Genomic DNA, 19,677 nt, shown 5'->3' with positions numbered 1-19,677 from the left:
ATAAAATTCATTTCCTGGGACCTGCTTGAGGAAATTAGCAATTAAGTCTGCTCCAGGCCCAATGATTTATCCTTCAGATCACATTCTTTTAGCCAGAAAGATCTTCCTGGCACCTCACTGAAAAAAATAAAACAACAACCTCCCCTTGCCTAACATCTCATTATGAAACAAAGTTCCCTGCACAGCCCACTTGGCTGGCTGACATGAATCAGTAGAAATAAAGCACAAGAGATGTTATAAGTCAGGTCTAAATGCCAGCTGCAGAAGACATTGTTTTGCCCCCCCTTTTTCTTTTTTTAAATGAACAAAGCAGCACTGTTCCTTATCCCCACCCCAGACTTCAAGGCGAGTCACTTGCTCACCATGGAAAACAGCAATACCATCACAGCATGTAGCTGTTTTTCTCCTTACAAAAAGAGCTGGCTGAATGTAGGGAGCGCTCTCCTGCTCCTAGAAGAGGAAAGACTTTCTCCCAAATGAAATGATCTGTTTCTAAGTCTCAGCTCCACAACCTTCCTCTCACGAGCCCAACAAGGACTTCTAAGCCACCTGCCTGCCATGCTGTCATTGCTGATGAGGTGCCAGTCTCTCTTCGAGCTCTGTACCACTCCTGCTCTGGGATCCTTCAACAGAACCTGAACATGCTTCTAGGAGATCATCCATGAATTAAAAGGTGGATTTTTTTTCTACAGCCCCTTATATCTGTCAGCATCTTTGACTTACTTTCAGACGCAGACAGACCTCTTTTCATCATTGCTTTTTTTTTATTTTTCTTTTTTTTTCCACTGTTTATCAAGTTTGATTTTGAAACATTGCAGGGGAGATTGCATTGATTTGCTATTTCAACTTCTAGGACAGTCTAAATTCAGCAACAGAGATGTATTATATATAGCCATGTACCAAGCATTTCTGTTTTCACTACTATGCTTTTTTTTTTTCCTTAGTTCATTTCTTCTTCTCTTCAATCAAAAGGTACATGCACTTTTTTACACTTTACATGAAAATAACTGCTGGGTTACTTTGGACACACTTACACCACAGGTAAAATGAAGAAATATATCACAGAAACCCCACAGAACTCACTGTGCCTTTAATATTCAGAGCCCTTGCTATGCTGTTCTCTCAAAGCTGCTAAATTGAGTAACATTTCCACTGAGTTCACCCTTCAGTCAGGCATAACTGCACTAGGAAGGTGGCACAGAACGTTCTCCACTCCAGACACGCTAACAGCCCTAAGCCACTTGATGTCTGCCCCTAGTTTTTTTCCAATTTGACTACTGGTGGATGTCAAATTCAAACCTGCACCCTGATGATGGCCCAACATTCTTGAATGTCAGCAAAGAGCCTTCCATTCCATCAACTCTGGCCCTCGGATCACAGGTTTCTGCCTCCCCTGGGCACTGTAGAAAAGACATCACAGATATCACATGTACTTAAAGAGGGTTTGCTTATGTGAGAAATAATGAGAAATAAAAAACAAGAAGTTGCTAGCATATACAAGGGGCTTTGGCTTCCTAGTGGAAGTCTGTTTTTTTTTTAATACAGAAGAAGTCAGAAGCACTTCGTAAGCATTTTATCACCTGCGCGTCAACCATTTCTGAACCTTCAAAGCTTAGATTAAAATTTTCTTCTACACTGTTAATCATACACATGACTTATCCAGCCCCAGTTGTGACCTTGTGCCTTCATTTAAGAGGCTGGCAGAGGTGGGTATTATACTGGCTTCTGCCACATACGCGGAGTCACTACAGAACACCTTCACCACGATGCAGTTCACCTCACAGGAAGAGTTGTCTACCTCCCAAGATTTCTTCCATGACATCTTTCATTGTCCTCTGAAGTCCCACCTCAACATACAGACAGAAGGATTTTTGCAGCTGCAGAATGACGTGAAGACCCAAGAGAACTGGCCTCTGGTCTGGGCTCGCACGGTTGGAAGATGATGTGGGAGCACTTTAACAAAAATCCATGCCCAGACTGCAGTTATGCGCCTGTTTCCATTTACTTAAAGGAGATACTTGAATCTGTTCCTACCACCTTTCAGGATCCTCCTCCAAAACATGGGACATGTGATGAAGGAAAACGATGAAAATAACTCTTAAGTACCTGTTTTCCTCAGAGAAGTACTAAGCTAGTTTATAAAGAAGTAAGTTGTAAAAGAAGAGACTGCTTAGAAGCATTCAAGGAGCAACAGTAACGAGCCCTCAAAAGAGCCTCCAAGGGGCAACTGGAATTCCTCCTTTGTAGGCTGCTGCCCTTCTCTTGCATTAGCAAAAACCAGCAAGGAAAACAAAGGTATGATAAACTACTAATGGCACAGGGCTGCTTATGTAGCAAAGTGTATATGCTTCTGTCAGCTAATTCTGGTTGGAAGAAAAAAAGAATCCTTTGTCTCTTTGGTTAATACACAAGGAGAGTTCTTTAATTAGAACCATAATGGGTTATATATCTGTTTTCTCCTAGTCTGGTAAGCTTCCCACTGAAAATCAGATACCTATAAAAAGGAAAATCCCTTTCAGCTGGAGCATGTCCTGGTTGCTTACTCATTTAAAAAAAAAAAAAAAAATTCCCTGAAAATTACATCGTCAGCATACTAAGAAAGCACACAGTATTTTTTTCCATTCAAGGAACTATCTTCTCAGTCATTTTTCTCCTCATTTCTTCGAAAGATTTTAGGTAACTTAATCCTATGGAGGAAGAGATGAGTATTGGTGCATGTTTCCAGTCTGGTTCCCCATAGAAACCAAGTTTAAGCAATCACACTGCATTGGCATTCCGTTTTCTTGTAATATATTTTGAGCTGTGGGGTCTATTTCAACCAAACTGATCACGCCAAGCACCACAGATGGCAAGTTCTGCCTGCTTAGCAGAAGACAGACATGGTGTCCTCAACAAGTATGAGACTAGGCAGCACTCCATCTTTATTAGACACCCAGTTCCTCAAGGTTAAGACAAAAACACAAATAAATTCAGACCACTTCTCAAGAGGTAAATGCCACCTTTCACCATACACGCAGGATTTCTTAATAACACCTGAACGCTTCCCCATTGGGGCCCATCTGTTTTATCATAAAGTCAGGGTAATCAGGAATTTGGTCAAGAAAATTTCAGTATAGGAACTCCGTATTATTCCTGCATGATCCTGTTTTCAGCTACGTACCGACGGAGGATAATTTCAGATGGAGAGAGCTGGATCAAACAGATTGAAGGCAGATGTAGAAGGGCCACATTTATCCTTCTTTGTTCAGACAAGAATGCTTTGCCCCAGAAACCCCATTAGTTTCTCAAAAAGAGTTAAAATAGTTAAGAAGTAAATGGGGATAGCTAGGTTTCCCAACTCATCTTCTGGGGTTGGGGTCCAATACAATAACTAAACATTGGCAGGGTGAAGAGACAGGTCTATTTATTCACTAATCACGTGCTCACCTTCCAAGGTTATTATCTGAGAAACTCAATAGACTGTCTGGGGGGCATTCTTTTCTTTTCCTGGGAGTGGGGAGACTGGGTCAAGTTAATTATCTTCTGCTTTTCTATGCATCCATCATTAAAAGGAAATCCATATACCATACCGTAGAGCTTCATATTTGTGAGGACAAGCAGTAAAACCCGGAATCTCATACTAATTTGTGTTTCCCATAGGCTGTAATCTGAGGTGAATTTTTTGCTGAATACCAAAGTGAGCTTCATGTAGCATGCTATACAAAAATCAGTTCCTGTTCCTACATTGTTTGGCAGGTATGTGAAAACATCTGAAGGAAGAATTCAATTGGCTTACCCACACTGTCTAGTTACCATAACCGTTTTTTTTGTTTCTAAAAACCAGACAGACTCAAATCCTCTGAACTCACTATTTATGTTAAAGCAGCAGCAGTGTATCAACTAGCTGCGTTTACTTACTTTGCTTGCTGACAACTGCAGTCCTGAAAATCTTCTGTCTTCGTTTTAAATCTCCTTCATACAGAAGTCTTTTCAACATGGCTAGTCAATCTGCCTCTGCTTCATTCTACACAGAATTCCTTTTCCTTCCTCAAACTACACTGCTCTGAAAAAGGCACAATTTTTCAACTGTTCTGGTATGCTGGAGGGAATAAAAATCATGGTGTTACCGTGACAAGTGAAAAAGGCTCTTTTTCTTTTAAAGGCATGGTATTGCTAGCTAGAGTACCATTAAACAAGGAAGATTGTGACCGTTTCAGTTTTGGGACACCAAAACACTATGGGTTACTATTATGAAGAGTGAAAACCTTGGATAATCAGAGGCCTCTGAACTTATTTCCATCCTTGCAATGCAGAATGCTCTCAAATTACAACTCTTATACCCTTCCTGACAGCACAAGGTTCAGTTCTGGTAAGGACAGCTGGGACAGGAATACTGCTCAAACCCCTGAATGGTCTTGTGCTGGCTGACAGCAGTTATTCACCATCCAAGGTTTCCACAGAACATGAAATGAAGATTTATTTTCAGATCAGTTTTGACTGTTCATGATATCACTGAAACACTTAGAATTCAGTATCCTGCCTCTCACAAACAAGATGGGAGGGGAGAGAAAAGATCCTCTTCCTTCCACCACAGTCTGGAAACTCTCCAGAAAGGAAACCACAGTTCTGCAGCTTTTCTCAAATGGACACTGAAGAAGAGGAGGACACTGAGAATTTAAAATGCACACAGCCCTTTTGCTGCAAATTTCTTAAGAAGGGCAGCAAACCACAGTGAAGGATGACATATAAGGCCAAGAAAAATCAGTCACAATGACACAAAAATACCCAGAACATCTGATCGGTGTACTTTAAGTGTATTTTTTATTTACAGACTGTAGATGCCTAATCAGTTACAAGATTAGACACCTGATAATTCAGTTTTTTTTGTAAAAGTATATAAATATATACATGAAACTCTATGAAGTAAACATTATTAACTGTGATACTTACAGTAAACATTCACTACTATCCTTGTGCTAACAGGCATATGTTAAAGCTTAAACGCTGATTTCAAGACACTCTCTATAAAATAATTGTAACTGTACTAAAAGGGCAAAAATTCTGTGCCATAAACAAGCTTTTAAAATAGACTAGTAAAATGTCTTTGTAATAAAGTTTGCCAGGATAAAAATACTGCTTCATCCTTCCCACTCCCCCACCTCATAAGAAACAAATACCCCAAAACAGTTGCAGAACTGCAAGAGGTATTGTAAGATCACTTTTCATCTTGTGTGTTTTTTTTTTTTTAATTAAAATATTTTTATTTCAGTACTTCATCACATATTAAGAAAGCTGCAAAAAATGCAGCTTTATTAAATATTATTTACTGTTATACAAACATCTCACATATGTGTCCATGGGGCTGAAGACATTAGTGGTATTGTATGAGCTACCCCTTTTCCTCATAACTATATACCTTAGTTGGAATGATGGAGAGACTTCACAGAAAAGACATTTGACAGTAACTGAAGAAAGGGACTGGAAAACTATTGACAGAAGAAAGAAAACACGAGAGCCTCTAGATCTGCTTGCTTCCTCATTTTAGAAGGACTTTTGCTTCAGTATTTTATTTGCCCCTCTGTTGTTCTTCATGTTGGAGATGGTTCAGGACATAAAGGACAACTTGATAGCAGAAAACATACTGATCCTGCAAGGGAAAGGAAATCACAGAACACGTGAAAAATGTTTGCACCACCTACGCAATTCACTCTCACCTGGACTTCACAGGTGCGCTGCACTTGATTTCAATACTGTTTCTACAGTATCACATTTCAATACTATTTCTACTATTTCTTTCAATAAAACAAAACAAAACAAAAAACGCACAGCAAAGAAATATGCCACTGCACCCTAAGACAAATCCAGGCACTCCCCTGCCACTAAATGTATATGCTTATAAGTGACATTCATCCTCCTTTCACACCAAACCCACCTCAAACAGAAAATTACTTTACAAAAGTAGAAATGAAGACAGCAAGTGAATTTCAAGGTCTTGCATCAATGCCAACTAACATGTAACTCAGATGACAGTGCAGCTTATCTTAATCTCAGTGGTACAGGTGTGGGGGCTAATACATGTTTTGGGGTGCAAGGTGGGACTGAGAGTTTTAGTTTTTTACTTTTTTTTAAATGCTGTGATTTGACATTTCCTTCCTACTCAAAGTGCATATTTTAACAAGACCTTGTGATGTCCATCTCTAAAGTGAAGTTAATTAGCTCTAGACCTAGATTGCTCCTAATACATTCATTTAACTTCTGGTTGAACATCTCCCCAAAGGAGATTTCAAGACATCTCTGGTAGTATCAATGATTCACAGCAGCTACAGGGAGGCCTTCACTTCAGTTGTAATACAATTCGTAGTTTAAGTAGTTCAGCAGATTTCCCCTATAGCACATACTTTAAGAAGGAAACTCACAACTTTTTTTTTTTGTGCGTTAAAAAGCACAGATTGAAACAGCACAGCATGTTAGAAACTGCATGTATTTATAAATTTATTTATATAAATACATTGTTTCTCACTGGTGTGCATCTGATTTAGTCACTGTGTGCATTACAGAAAGTCTCCTGCCTCATCAGAGTTAGAATTCCAGTGTCTTTCCTTTAGCACATACCTGGAGAAGCCAGACTCACCTCTGTCTGAACCATCCCATGTCGCTGCAGACGCATTGTGCGCACCAGATCTGAGATGTCAAACTACCAAAACAAACAGAAAGTTACACATTTGAAAAAAGGACACACACAAGCATATAAAGGGAACATCACCAGCAGCAAACCAAGGGAACCAACTAGGTATATTAACCACTTAGTGGTGCAATAAATTACAATTCACTATAGCCTGTGCATGTTCAGTATATCACCAGCATGTCTCTGGGCAATATGGATGTGGCTCTCTTGCTTACTCTTACTAGGAGGTGAGTGTGCAGAAAATAGAGCCCCTTGGTGCAACCTCTCAAAGTGGTTTTTATTTCCTCAGGTCTATAAAGTTCTAGACATTTAGTGGGTCCTTAGAAACCCTGCTGAGCTAAGCATGACATAGCTCACCTTCTCTACAAATTGACAAAAAGATTTCTGCACCAGGCCACTGAAAGACATAAATATAAGGAAGCTAGCACCCTCCTGTGGATCACCCTAGGAAAGATACCCCTGGTCATGCTGGAAAGGTTAATTTACATAGCCCTGTCTTGGGCTGAGATGTTTGTACACTGAGTTTTTGATTAATTTTTTTTGATTCTGGTTGTCTTCTAGCTGCCCTCCATCAGCTCATGGATCTCTGACTGAAGAAGTGCCAAAATTCTCAGCCCTAAAGCCATTTAACACGATAACTCCATCGAGTACATCCAGCCAGATAAGGCAGGCATTTTAACTTTGCTTTCAACTGCCCAAATCATCATGGCAACACACTGCTGTTTCCAAACCACATGTCAGAAGTCCGCTACGGCAGGAGATGTCCTTGCAACATACCCTAGGAACATCTCAAGTAGCACGTAACAGTGTTGGATTGCTGAGGTCTCAACAAACAGGACATTGAACCAGATGATCAGCAGATGTCAGAGCTCTTCCCCCCCACAAACTGCTGTTTTACACCTTGATTTATGTTACATTAAGACATGGCCAGAATGCTACCCTTAAAAGCACGGCATGTTCTTTAAGCAAATGAATAGTTCCAGTGGAACATTTTTCCTGCAAGTCAAAAGCACAGCTTAGTCCATCCTCTTGGGGTACTCACATCGAGGTCTCTGCTGATCAACCCGAGAACAACATCTATACAAATCAGGGTTCCCGACCGTCCAATGCCTGCACTGCAATGAGTTACGATAGGACCCGACTTGTGGACGTGCCGCATATAGGAGATAAAAGTAAGGAGGTCATCTGGTTGAGAAGGGGTGTCGTGGTCAGGCCAGGCAATGAAGTTCAGATGGGAAATGTGCCGTACTTCACCTGTCTGAGGTTTAAAAACAACTAAATGTGACTCATGGGAAGAAGAAAAAGACAACAGGTAAGTTGTCAAAGGAAACAGTCTCAGAAGAGAAAGATTTGCCCAAGGAAGGTATTCTGTAATTCAATAAAACAAGAAAAACAATGAGCTAAACTAAAAATAACCAGCAAGTAATGAAATTGTATAAGGTTCACTGTGCAGACTGAGCTGATCACACAAAGGAATGAATCAGCCAGACTGAATTATTAGTGAATTGCATATCCCTATTTCTGTGGCCAAAGGCACCTAAGGAGCCAAAATTTAGAGTCTCATGAGCATAATGAAATCATTTCCTGGCCCAACTACCTTCTCCTATAACGGTCACAGAGTATCACAAGCTGCAACGAGGAAGAGTTGCCTAGTAATGATCACTAGACAAAGAGGAGAAGCCCCAGGTTACTTCTCAATGCAGACATTGAGATTGAAAGCAGGCAATCCAGAAGTACGAGGGTGAAAATGCCAATACTCAGAAAAAAACATCTCAGCATGCAGAATTCAGTTTACTTACCTGAATCTCTTCTAGCTCCAGCACTCTAATGATAAAGCCCTTCAGCTGCTGGAGTCTTACAAGAGCAAGCCGTAGTCTATCGTTTATCATGGTAGCTTTATTGAGTACATCTGGCCAGTAACGTTGGCATTTTATCTTTTCTCCTTCAACCTCCTGAGTCATCATGGCAATCACAGTACAGTTTTGCTCCCAAACCATTTGCCAGAAATCTGCTACAGTAGTAGGGAGAGGTCCTTGGCATGCGATGTAAACAAACTCTTCATTCCCCACAGGCATGCGGATGAAGCTGGCGTTGATGTATCCACCTTCAATCCCAAGAGGTACTCGAGTGGTATCATCTGCAATCCCCACACAGTAAAAATATCTCAGTGTTATGTGTGCACATAACTAGACCTTCACACAACAGAAATGCTGAGCCTCAGACAATCACACAGTACTTATTTGCCAAAGATGTCTCCAGATCTTACTAAAAAAAAATAATCACAATACTTGCCTTAGGATACTAATCAGTATCTCTCTTTGAATAAGAAAAAAGATGGCTAGGGGAGAAACCTATATCAGCAGAAGGGAAGGATGTACAATTTGAACTGCAGTTCCTCTGAAACAGAGGCTGATTATTTCTCATTCAGAACTAACCCTTGTCAGTTCTCACTTCTCCTTCACATATCTCCCAGCTAAAAAACAAAATTTTGTTGCAGAAAAGTCTACAGATCATAGTACACATGTCTGCTTTTTCAATTTTACACAGGTAAAACCAAAAAACCCTTGTTCCAAACATGTATCTCAATTAAGACACAAGATGTGCTGAAACAACTGGAGAATCTGTGAATAGCCATCCCTACAGACTATAATAGTCTTTGTTCACCGATCTTAAACTGCTTTACAAATGCTCACTTGAAATGTGTAGGAAATGAGTGGTAGATCTTTTTTTTTCCATACTCAGTAGCAGAACCTGGGTTGGGAATCAAATCATCTCACTTCTGATCCAATTTATCTGACCATACAGTTGGTGACAAATCAGGTTAGTTAGGACTTACAAGGAAGTATGTTTTTATATCTGTTCTTTTTCCTGTTCTCCTTTGTTTGTCCAATCAAACACTGATCCAAAGGTTTTAACTCCTGAAGGTTCTGTAAAGAAGCGATTACACATGCATTAGAAAGCAATGAATGGCAGCAAGCGTTAAGAGCAGTCATGTATCAAGTCTTTAACAGACACAAACATAATCATAAAAAAAAAATCCTAAGTAATTCAGTCATGGGAAGGAATCTAATTTCACATAGCTAAGAAAATACACCACCTTGAAACAAAACAAAAAATCTTATTATCTAGCAAGTATTTTACTACATTATCCCCCCAAAAAATTATGTAACATGCTTAACTTCAGACTTTGGAAAGGCTGTTCTCACATTCTGTAGCTAGATTTTACAGCCTTTATTTACATTGTCTGTGCCTGTTAATGTCATATTCACTTGGTAATTTACCACAAGTAAGAATGATGTAAACACACTTGTGAATTGAACTCCCAGTTCAAGTTCAAACTCATCTCTCAGCAGCCAGTGAAAGGAAGGGAGAGAAGTCTTTGGTAAAAGAACCCTTTTCATTCCTTCAGAGCTGCAAATGAAAGAGCTGTGGTATTTAAGGCAGTGCAAACCAGCTATTCTAACTGTTTCAATACTAGAAAAAAAAGACTTCAAAGGACAAATAGTTACTCACTTCAATCTCTTTAGAAGGGACTCCCTGTTCCAGCAATCCCCGCAACATCCTGATCACTGACTTCAATTTGGCCCCTGAGTACTTGCCTCCAGGGAGCACATTCACAGCAGAGAGTGCAGAGATCTCTTCATTTGTCACTAAAGGGAAATCTAGCAGAACAAGACTGATTGATGTAAATATCAATAAATACATCAGCTTTGATGAACCCAAGAACTAAAGGTAGTATTGTCCTAAGCTTCCAATAAATGCATTGCAACAAACTTCAAATACATTTTGAATGTAAGTTCTTCACACAATGACCTACAAAACTGATGAATGCACATAGGGATGAATTCAGAACTCTCCACTTAAATATCACATTCTGTGACTTCATTTTTAGCACTTACATTCAACATGTCTTTCAAGCGGTAATCCTAAAATGTGTTAAAATACATATTTTTTTCCTCAATAAAGTTTGCTTTCTATCAGGCCTTCAGTGTTCCTCTGAAGCACAACAAAATTAATGGAGTTTGTCTGGTACCACAATGAAAAGTGTTCTATATCTCCTGACTTAACCAAATGGTTTACATGGATTAACCTTTTCTTCTTTTAATGAACACAGAGAAAAGGCTGCTGTATATGGATTTCAGGAGCTGACATTTCTAACACTATCTCAACAACTACAGACTAGATTCTGCCAAACACATCAAATGGAGTAGTGAAAGAGTCACGATAAAGAAAAAAATATGGCTTAATTTGAGCATGGAGTAGCCACTCTGTGAAGCACATGATATATTGATCTGACCATGGTCAAAACAACACAAACCATCTCTATTGTTACAGCTTTTGTCAGATAGATACTATGAAAGAAAACACCTCAGCTGGTTTCAGCTCTATAACTAGAAGCCCAACATTGCCAATACTTACTCCTATTAACTCTCACACATCTATTACACAAAGCTATAAACATCCTCTCCAGTGGGCTGCTGAGCTGTTAGATTTCCCATTATACATAACACCACACACTCCAAACATATCAAGGACATTTAAAAATTCACTTCTAACATTTTGTCTATTTTATTGTGATCTTCAGTTTTCCACTGATAATTTGTTGAAGTTTTACCTTTGTTTACACATTCCTGGCTGATTGATTCAATTGGCAGTTCATCACTTCCCCACGTGATTTCATCTTCATCTGCTTGGCTCAAGGGAGGTTGAGGAGGAGATCTAGAGAAGACAAGGTATGGAAGAAAGAAAGAAAGAACACCCAGAGGTAACAATCATATTAGTAAAAAAACTGCTAGAAAGTAATTTATAGCTACAAGTATTTCTGGACTGGATACATACCAGTACTCTCAATACATTCCCCTTTTTTTCCTTTTTTAAAATCTCCAGCAGGGATTTGAAAAAGGTGACAGTGGAAAAAGAGCTGGGAAGATGTGAATCTAGTAATAACTGCCACTGCATTCACTATTCAAAGGCTAAGCAGCCAAATAAAATCCAATAGCAGATTTGTACCACTCACATAATTCACTACCTATACACTAGAATATCTGTTTTCAATTGCAGGTTTTCTAGCTTTGTTGGAGATGGAGATAAACGTATTGAGTATTTTATTAGGTCATAATGTCAATGTCTGTGTCAAGTCTCAACCCAAAACTTCCCAGAAACTTAATCAAAACATAAAAAGTAGTATATACACTTTGAAACTTCACTTAGACTAAGGACTAAAATTATTTAGCACAGGAAAATGATCCTGGGAATTTCCAAGATTCAAGATGGCTCAAAGGGATAGCCAGTAACTCGGTCAGGCATATCCTCAAAAAAAAAAGAAGCCCCAAACGCCCAAATGAGAACAGATGGACCAGTTGAACTACATGGCTTAGTTTCTGTGCTCTAAAACCAGATGTAGTAACATTAAAGAAGCTTGTAAAGATACAAAGTGAAGACAGCATTGTTTGAATGTTTTCTTCACATGCAAGTACCAAATTGTTAGGACAATGCAAATTAAGTTATTAGGGACCATGTGAACACAGCCCAGTTACTTGTTATAACCACATATCAAGGGAGTAAGTAAAACTAGGGCATGGTAAACCACACAGAGCTGACTAGTATTCAGGCAAATTATAACCCTTTTAAATGACAAGAATAGACAGGGTACAATTCAACAAGACATTGCACAGACTTTCTACTAAGTTTGTTGTGGTTTGGGGGTAGTTTGTGTTTGTTTTTCCCCTGCATAACATATCCCTCTTCAGAGTTTCAGACATCACAGTTTTGCTTTCAAGGAACACTAGAGAAGAAATCTTACCTTTCTGGCACAGCTTTTACTCCACAATAGTCTTCACAACCATTTACATGTGTTGGCTAGTGGAAGAAATATTTCAAAACACATTAAAGGACACGGTAATAACACTCATTCACTGTAAATTTTAAACAATTAACAGCTACACGGACTATTTCTGAAGAAGACTAAGTTCAAAGCAGCACATAATGAAAGACTTTCCTCTTTTAGACATCTCATTAACCCAAAATAACAGAGGATGAGAACACTGAGCACTTGGAAAGAGGCCCTACTGTACCAAGGCCAAAAAGCTATCTTAAAATCATTCCTGACTCACAGCAGCAGTAGAGCCAGCTAAATTTTCTCCAGTTGACTTCTTTGGTTTCTAGTAATTCAAAATGTTTTATGAGGCAAGTTTGATACTGAAAACTTCTTCCTCAACTGACAATGAAGACTCAGCAGAGAAGGCATTTTGATCCTCCTTTCAAGAAAAACTGTCTAAAACCATTTACACTTCAGGCCAGCCTGTAAGTTTTCACTGTCATACTCAGAGAATTTTACTTCTGGATCTCCCAGAGCACACTGACACAGAGCCAGATTCCCAGTTTGACTCTCAGCTCTACTAACTGGACAGAAAGCTGCAGCAGCCAGGATTTGCTGGGTAAACACAGTTCTGCTGATTTCAAATACAAGACAAAACTTGGGTACCTAGTGACTGATGTAAAACAGTACATGCAATAATGTGGGGTAAACCCAAATACAGAAGTGATTCAAGTTAATGAACATATCTCAGCAAAAAGTGAGAGGAAAAGAAACCCCAAATTTACATTTTGGACAGCTAAGTCTACACAGCATTCACTGTGACTGCTTGTATTTCATTTACAAGGCAAGGTTTTGGTAGCGGGAGGTTACAGGGTGGCTTCTGTGAGAAGCTGCTAGAAGCTTCCCTCATGTCCGATAGAGCCAGTGGCAGTTGGCTCGAAGAGGGACCTGCTGCTGGCCAAAGCTGAGCCCAGAGAAATCAGAGGTAAAGTTAAGCCTCGGGAGAGGGGTGGTGGGAAGGTGTTTTAAGATTTGGGTTTATTTATCATTATCCTATTCTGATTTGATTGGTAATAAATTAAACTAATTTCTCCAAGTCAAGCCTGTTTTGCCCGTGATGGTAATAAACGAATGATCTCTCCCTGTCCTTATCTCAACCCACGAGCCTTTATCTCTCCTGTCTATTTGAGGAGAATGATAGAGGTAGCTCTGGTAGGCATTGGGCATCCAGTCAGGGTCAACCCACCACAATGCTTCTCTTCTTTGAGCAGGAGTTAAGGAAACCTTTTAGACTAAATGCCTGAAATAACATTAATAAGATAGTTTATTATTGCCCTTTTTGAAAAAAAAGCTGTTGGGCTTTATATGAGAAAGAGAGTACACTAACTCTACGCTTTGTTCTCGTTTAGTTAATTTATGATAGAATGATCATACACTATTTAAAAAATAAATGTTTGTACACCATTTATAGCTATCACTGACAAAGACCTTTTAACTTAAAATACATGTAAAGTTATTTCCCCAAGTTCTATGCCAGTAGGGAAAATAATAAATTGAAAGAGTGTCCAAGAAAACAAAACCAGCAGACACACTTCTGCCAGCTTCTTGCCATCTCACCTCTGAAAAATCTTCAGGTAAAGAAGACCCGTCACAATCTGTGTCTTCAGACTTATCTTCTGTCAGCTTTCCATTCATCTCTACTGGAACTGGAAAAATCAGGACATACAGCATAAACACACCGAAGGATAAGCAGGAGTCACCTCCTCTCAGATGTGAATCCTGCTATACCCATATGGCACTACACAGGAAATACAGGTGCCAGAATTACCAAGAAACATCTTTAAGTCCTTTTGCTACCCATGTGTTGGAAAAGAGGGCTTAGCGCACAGGATAATCAGACTCTAGGCTTCCTTCTTTTTAACTAGAACAGCTGTCATTACATGTGAGATTGGCTGTACACCTAACAGAATATCTGTGCTACAGTACAATGGATGGACAGGCTAGTGCTAGTAAGTTATCAGATTCTCATGATGGCAATGTTTCTGCAGTTTAGACCAGCAGTAGGGTCAAAGCTAGGATTCTGTTTGCTCTCTGTATCAACAAGAATTTTGTTGTGCCACACAAAATCTGACTCGGATCTGATTGCTACAGTAGTTCCCCACTGCCATATCTTACGGATTCAAAGCATCTCCAGTTGCAAAGGCCAGATCCTAGCTAGAAGAAACGTGAAGCAGTGGAGCTCCAATGAAGTTCTGGCTGTGTCAGGACCTCAGTGTTCCCTGATTTCTAACATAATGACCAGTGACAATAACTCAATGAACTTGAACAGTGGCAAAAGAGCTGAAATAATGATAATTTTGGATGGCATATCTTGAGTTCCAGAAGGAGCCTGTACAGAAGTAGCAAACATCTTGCTTGAATGTCTGGAGCATACATACATGGTGTGACACCACAAAGGAAACAGATATCCCACTCCATGCTAAATTTCAGTTACTAACAGGTGCAGGTGAGGAGATGGAATAAAGGAAAAGAAAAGTGTACAGACAGAAGCAGGTACTGGAGAAAATTACCCAGTCTTTCTAAAAGACACAAAGCAGGTTGTCAGATTGATTGTGAGAGATCTCAACACATGTCCAAGCTGTGCAACCTGTAATCAATGAAATGTTGAAATGCCTCAGCATTTCAACCTGACTGCAGCTGTAGAGCCATATACCTAAACAACATGAATTCCACCCAAGAGATAATTCCAGAACAGGGTTCATTTTCCCAGATTACTCAAAGCAAAATCCAGATTTACCACACCAGAACTTGACTTATTAAGTTGCATCTGAAGCTGATTGGAAACAGCAATGATTTGTCTGTGTTCTACTTGGCAAATTTTCAGCTCACACATCAATTCAATGTCAACTCTTCTTGCCAAATCAATGCTTACTTGGCATCTTGTTTCAAAAGAGCATTTTGCTGTTAATGATGTTTTTCTAATGGCTCACAGTACCTGACAGGTGATCTTCTGATTTGGCCTTCTTGAGATGCAGAAGGCTCTGAGCCTCTGAAGTTGTATTAGTACGATTTAAGAGGTTCTGGGCTTCCTCATCTACAACATCCAACAGATACTGGACAACTTCATTGTGATCATCCTCATCATAGTACTCATCATCTGCAACCTCTGTTTCTAAAGAGAAATAGTATAAACTGTCAAGTTTTACCAATATAGGATGTTCTTTGGGGGTAAAAAAAAAAAATAAAGGGGAAGACACCACGGCATTATTTCTTGCTTTTATCAAGGCTACTCAATCCTTTCTAACACAGGATCTTATTTCCATAAATTTACTTCCAACACAAACTAATTCCTCTAAAGAAGAGCATACAACTTATGAACTTAAGATTGAATAATGCTGTCCCCCATCTCACCTCCTCTTACCTGATTTTTCAGTGTGTTTAGAAAAATCTGACATCTGATTGGTAAAGCCAAGGGAAGGTCCATCTCCAGATCCTGAGAGATTCATTAGTCCTTTTGTGTGATGGATATTGTTTTCTGTATTTGCCTGAGAAGGTCCTGGGATGCCACTGCCATTTATCTAAGAAAGCAAAGAAGATTACAGATTAACCCTTAAAGAGTACGGCAATCCATTGAAGCGGCAAGCAACTCTCCAAGTTCGATGCCCTACTTGGCAACAAACCTATTCATGTAATAGCTCGTCTGAGATAGGGTGAGGGGTGGGCAGGACTCTGACTGTCATTCAGCAGCTTTTAGGTGTGTTAAAAGTTTCACACAAAAAGAGCAAATACAAACATTTTAAAGCAACTAAGAAAACAAACCCACGTGGTGATGAAGAAGCAACCACTACAATAGAACACACAGTCGTATTTAACATTATTATAACCTCTATAAAACATATGCAGGCTTTAATACGTTTGGTCCCACAACACATCATTGCTCGGGAAAAAATAAACACACAAACGGGGAAAAAGAAAACCATCTGGTAAATCTAACATGCAAGCATCTGCAGGAACTGTGACAAGAAACAAGTTTTTCTGGATAACAGCCTCACATCCTTCTCATAAGACCATTTGTCTTTAAACAAAGCAGTCCCAAAGAAAAAGAAGATCATGATCACTGCTTATTCGCATCAACTGACAACAGTGGATTTGCATACTTTCATTAACAGACTGTTTAATTTATTTATTTTAATAATGTGTGTGAAGTAGATTTTTTCCTCTGGTTAATGATAATACACACAATAGAGGAATATTTACCTTGGGCCCATAAACCTGAGTTGTCTTTTCTGTTTTATCACAGGGATCACCACAGGAACAGCCTTAACAAAAAAAGGAAAACACGACAACTTTACAGGAACGTTTTCACACAAATTAAATTAGCCCACATCAATTGTTTTTATGAAGGAAACAAGGTATTTAACATTATGTTATAAAATCAATAAAACTTACATCTGATGGACTATACTTTATAATGGCTTTTTGAATGTTACACTGAACGGGATCAGAGGGCATTAATACAAGTAACCAAGCCTAAGCACAGAGAAATATTCATAAGTAGCTTAACAATACACAGCAGAAACACTTGCACCTTTGGGAAATAGGGCATGATTCCCTTTCCCTTGAAATGTACAAAATACAATCCCACAATAATCTGTCACCAACTTTAAAAAAAAAAATTATTTTAAGCATCATCTGACATCTGGGTCCTTGTTCAAAGGCACCTTTTCCCTTCTTGGTAAAGAAAAGAGAGATATTATGATATCAAAGAACACTGCCTATCCTAGACATCCCATTACTAGAAAAATAAGTGAGACCAAGTGGAACCAGTAGATGCTATATACCTACCTACTAGTGAAGTTCTGGATTTTCATATACATTATGCTTTTACAAGCTAAGAAACTTGTCGATGAAGTAATAAAGGCTGAGAGTAATGTTATACCTTGTTGTGAACCTATGCGTGAGAAATCATCTACAGGAAGGGAGTTTTAAGTGAGGTCTTCCAAGATTCTGTTACACGTCTTGTTCCTAATGAATATCCTGGCTCAGTTTTTTTGAAACAAAATGTGTAGGATGCTTGTATAGTATGTGAGCAACACTGTAAGAGTTGCAATAATTTCATAAGGCAAGATCAATACTCAAAGTTATATAGATACACCAAACAAAGTGTGAGAAAAAAAGACTACGATGAATCAGGACAAATGCAAAGTGGCACATGTCAAAGAAAAAACAAATGCTGAAGACAGTAAGTAACCACATAAACAGTTGTTCTGCACAGAAGCAAACGTAGGTGGTAAGGGATCCTGAGTTTGAGTGAACAAGGCACTCTTTAGCAAAAGGAAGTTCATCTCACTCAGGATGTACCGACAAGAAAGCTGCTTGGACATGATTCTTCCTGTCTGCTTGGTGCTGCTGAGCCTCACCCTGTGCCATGTGTGAGACCCAAAGCACCACACTTGAAGAGGAAAACAGCCAGATGTAAACGAACTGGAGGAGAGCCATAAAAACAATTTGGGTTCCTTTGACCTTGAAAAAGAGAAGAACAATGGCAGACCTGAAGCCCTTTCAAATGTACCAAATTGGTATTTTTATGCCTGGTCAGAGGAAACATCATCATCTTTATTAATATTATTAAGTATGATTATGATAATAATCAATTGACTGTTTTTTTTTTTTAAACTCCCTGAAAGACAGGCTTCATAATAGAGAATTTCTGAACTACAAAAGAAATGGAATCACAAAACCATCCCTGGAGGTATTCAAAAGATGTGTAAATGTGGTGCTTACAGGCTTAATTTGGTGGTGGACTTCGCAGTATCAGCTTTACAGCTGGACTCTACAATCTCAAAGGTCTTTTCTAACCTCAATGACTCTATGATAAAAAGATCATTGTTGAATCTTTCAGTGGAGCTTTTATAAGAAAGATCGAGCAAACACCTGCTGGAGCTGATCTCAGTATGTGGAGTTCTAGGGCAGCCTTTGGACTAGGAGGCTCATTTTTTAATTCATTTTTATAAATGTGCATTTCACTTGGAACAAGTAAGCAAGCAAGTCTTACCATTAGCTTTCATTGGCCATGGATTTGAGTTATCTGGGCTCCTGGATTTTGGAAGTACCGGATGACCATCTCTATGAAAAGAAATGTTCACAGAAATTTCGATTAAAAAAATAAGTAATGATAATAGTATATATTTTACATCAATATCTGATGATAAGTAGAACTGCTAGTTGTGCCTTCTACTACAACAGTTCTGGAACACTAGAAATATTCAATGAGAGAGATTAAGCATCAGTAATTGTTAGTTCCTACTTCAGGGAGCACCAAAGAATTCATTAGAGCTGGAGTTTCCTTCTAGATTGCGACAAAAAGATGCAATCTCGCAGCCTCAGGACTTTGCAACTCCTACCCCTTCTGGAATAAAACAGAGTGGGAAGGAGAAAGGGAGAGAGAAAGCAAAGAATGGTAGGCATGGCTGGAAGACCTAAAAAAATAAGTAAATGTTTCAGTCCCAGGCAAATATTAGGACAGAGTCATCTGGAGAGTTTTTTAGACTGTTGTATTGCCATAAAAGCAGCAGAGATCAGTGAAAACTAGGATTTGTGCTGTAGAGTTTTGACATTCACCAGTGTGTTGGGACACACATGTGACAGCAGAACTACTTAAACACATGTGCTGGTTTGACTGAAAATGAGTTAATTTTCTTTGTGCAGTCAGAAACCTTTCTTTTTCATAGCTAGCATGCTCATTATTTGGACTTAGTTTGAGAACAAGAGGTAACACCCCAGCACAGAGCTAATGTTTTTAATTGCTCTGGTCTGAGAGCCAAGGACACTCTGAGCACTCTGCCCACAGGTGTGAGGCATTGAGAAAGGGGGGCATGGATGGGGTGGAGCTTGACTGACATCCAGACTGATCAGTGAGAGTATTCCATCCCATTAGCGTCATGCTCCAGAGTGGGGCCTTCTGGTTTCTTGTTCTCCTCTTCTGCTCTCTCTCTGGGGTGCAGCCGGGGGAGTCTTTAGTCTTTGGTGCAGGACGTTTAGTCCAGCTTTTGCCATTTTGCAGAGGCCTCTGGGCCTTTCTGCCTTTTTCCTCTTTTTTTTGCTGTCTGGGACCAGGTGCTGCTTGCTGGGACTGGCTACTAAGTGTGGACAGAGTTTGTGAGGAATTGCCTTCAGTATCTTTTATTTCTATTTC

At 39.3% G+C, this 19,677-nt stretch overlaps 2 protein-coding genes across 6 annotated transcripts in view; both read right to left on the bottom strand.

The window, feature by feature from the left end:
* Positions 1–4,073, bottom strand: part of AFF1 (ALF transcription elongation factor 1) — a 141,215-nt gene extending 137,142 nt beyond the window's left edge. Inside the window, exon 1 of the mRNA XM_071807966.1 lies at positions 3,898–4,073. The gene's annotated coding sequence lies outside the window, so the exon portion shown is untranslated. The remainder of the gene's footprint in view (positions 1–3,897) is intronic.
* Positions 4,074–4,781: 708 nt separating this feature from the next.
* Positions 4,782–19,677, bottom strand: part of PTPN13 (protein tyrosine phosphatase non-receptor type 13) — a 125,299-nt gene continuing 110,403 nt past the window's right edge. For all 5 annotated transcript variants that reach the window (XM_071807956.1, XM_071807957.1, XM_065836854.2 and 2 more), the window contains 13 exons: positions 18,538–18,608; positions 16,740–16,801; positions 15,904–16,060; positions 15,478–15,654; positions 14,100–14,188; positions 12,468–12,523; positions 11,280–11,383; positions 10,178–10,326; positions 9,501–9,591; positions 8,464–8,801; positions 7,707–7,922; positions 6,611–6,673; positions 4,782–5,626 (listed from right to left, as the gene is read on the bottom strand). In XM_071807956.1, coding sequence (XP_071664057.1) covers positions 5,546–5,626; positions 6,611–6,673; positions 7,707–7,922; positions 8,464–8,801; positions 9,501–9,591; positions 10,178–10,326; positions 11,280–11,383; positions 12,468–12,523; positions 14,100–14,188; positions 15,478–15,654; positions 15,904–16,060; positions 16,740–16,801; positions 18,538–18,608 — 1,654 coding nt within the window. In that variant the 3' untranslated portion in view covers positions 4,782–5,545. The remainder of the gene's footprint in view (positions 5,627–6,610; positions 6,674–7,706; positions 7,923–8,463; positions 8,802–9,500; positions 9,592–10,177; positions 10,327–11,279; positions 11,384–12,467; positions 12,524–14,099; positions 14,189–15,477; positions 15,655–15,903; positions 16,061–16,739; positions 16,802–18,537; positions 18,609–19,677) is intronic.

The sequence above is a fragment of the Patagioenas fasciata genome, chromosome 4, assembly GCF_037038585.1.
Source record: "Patagioenas fasciata isolate bPatFas1 chromosome 4, bPatFas1.hap1, whole genome shotgun sequence".
NCBI classification, from domain to species: Eukaryota; Metazoa; Chordata; class Aves; order Columbiformes; family Columbidae; genus Patagioenas; species Patagioenas fasciata.
This window is presented reverse-complemented; position numbering and strand designations above follow the sequence as displayed.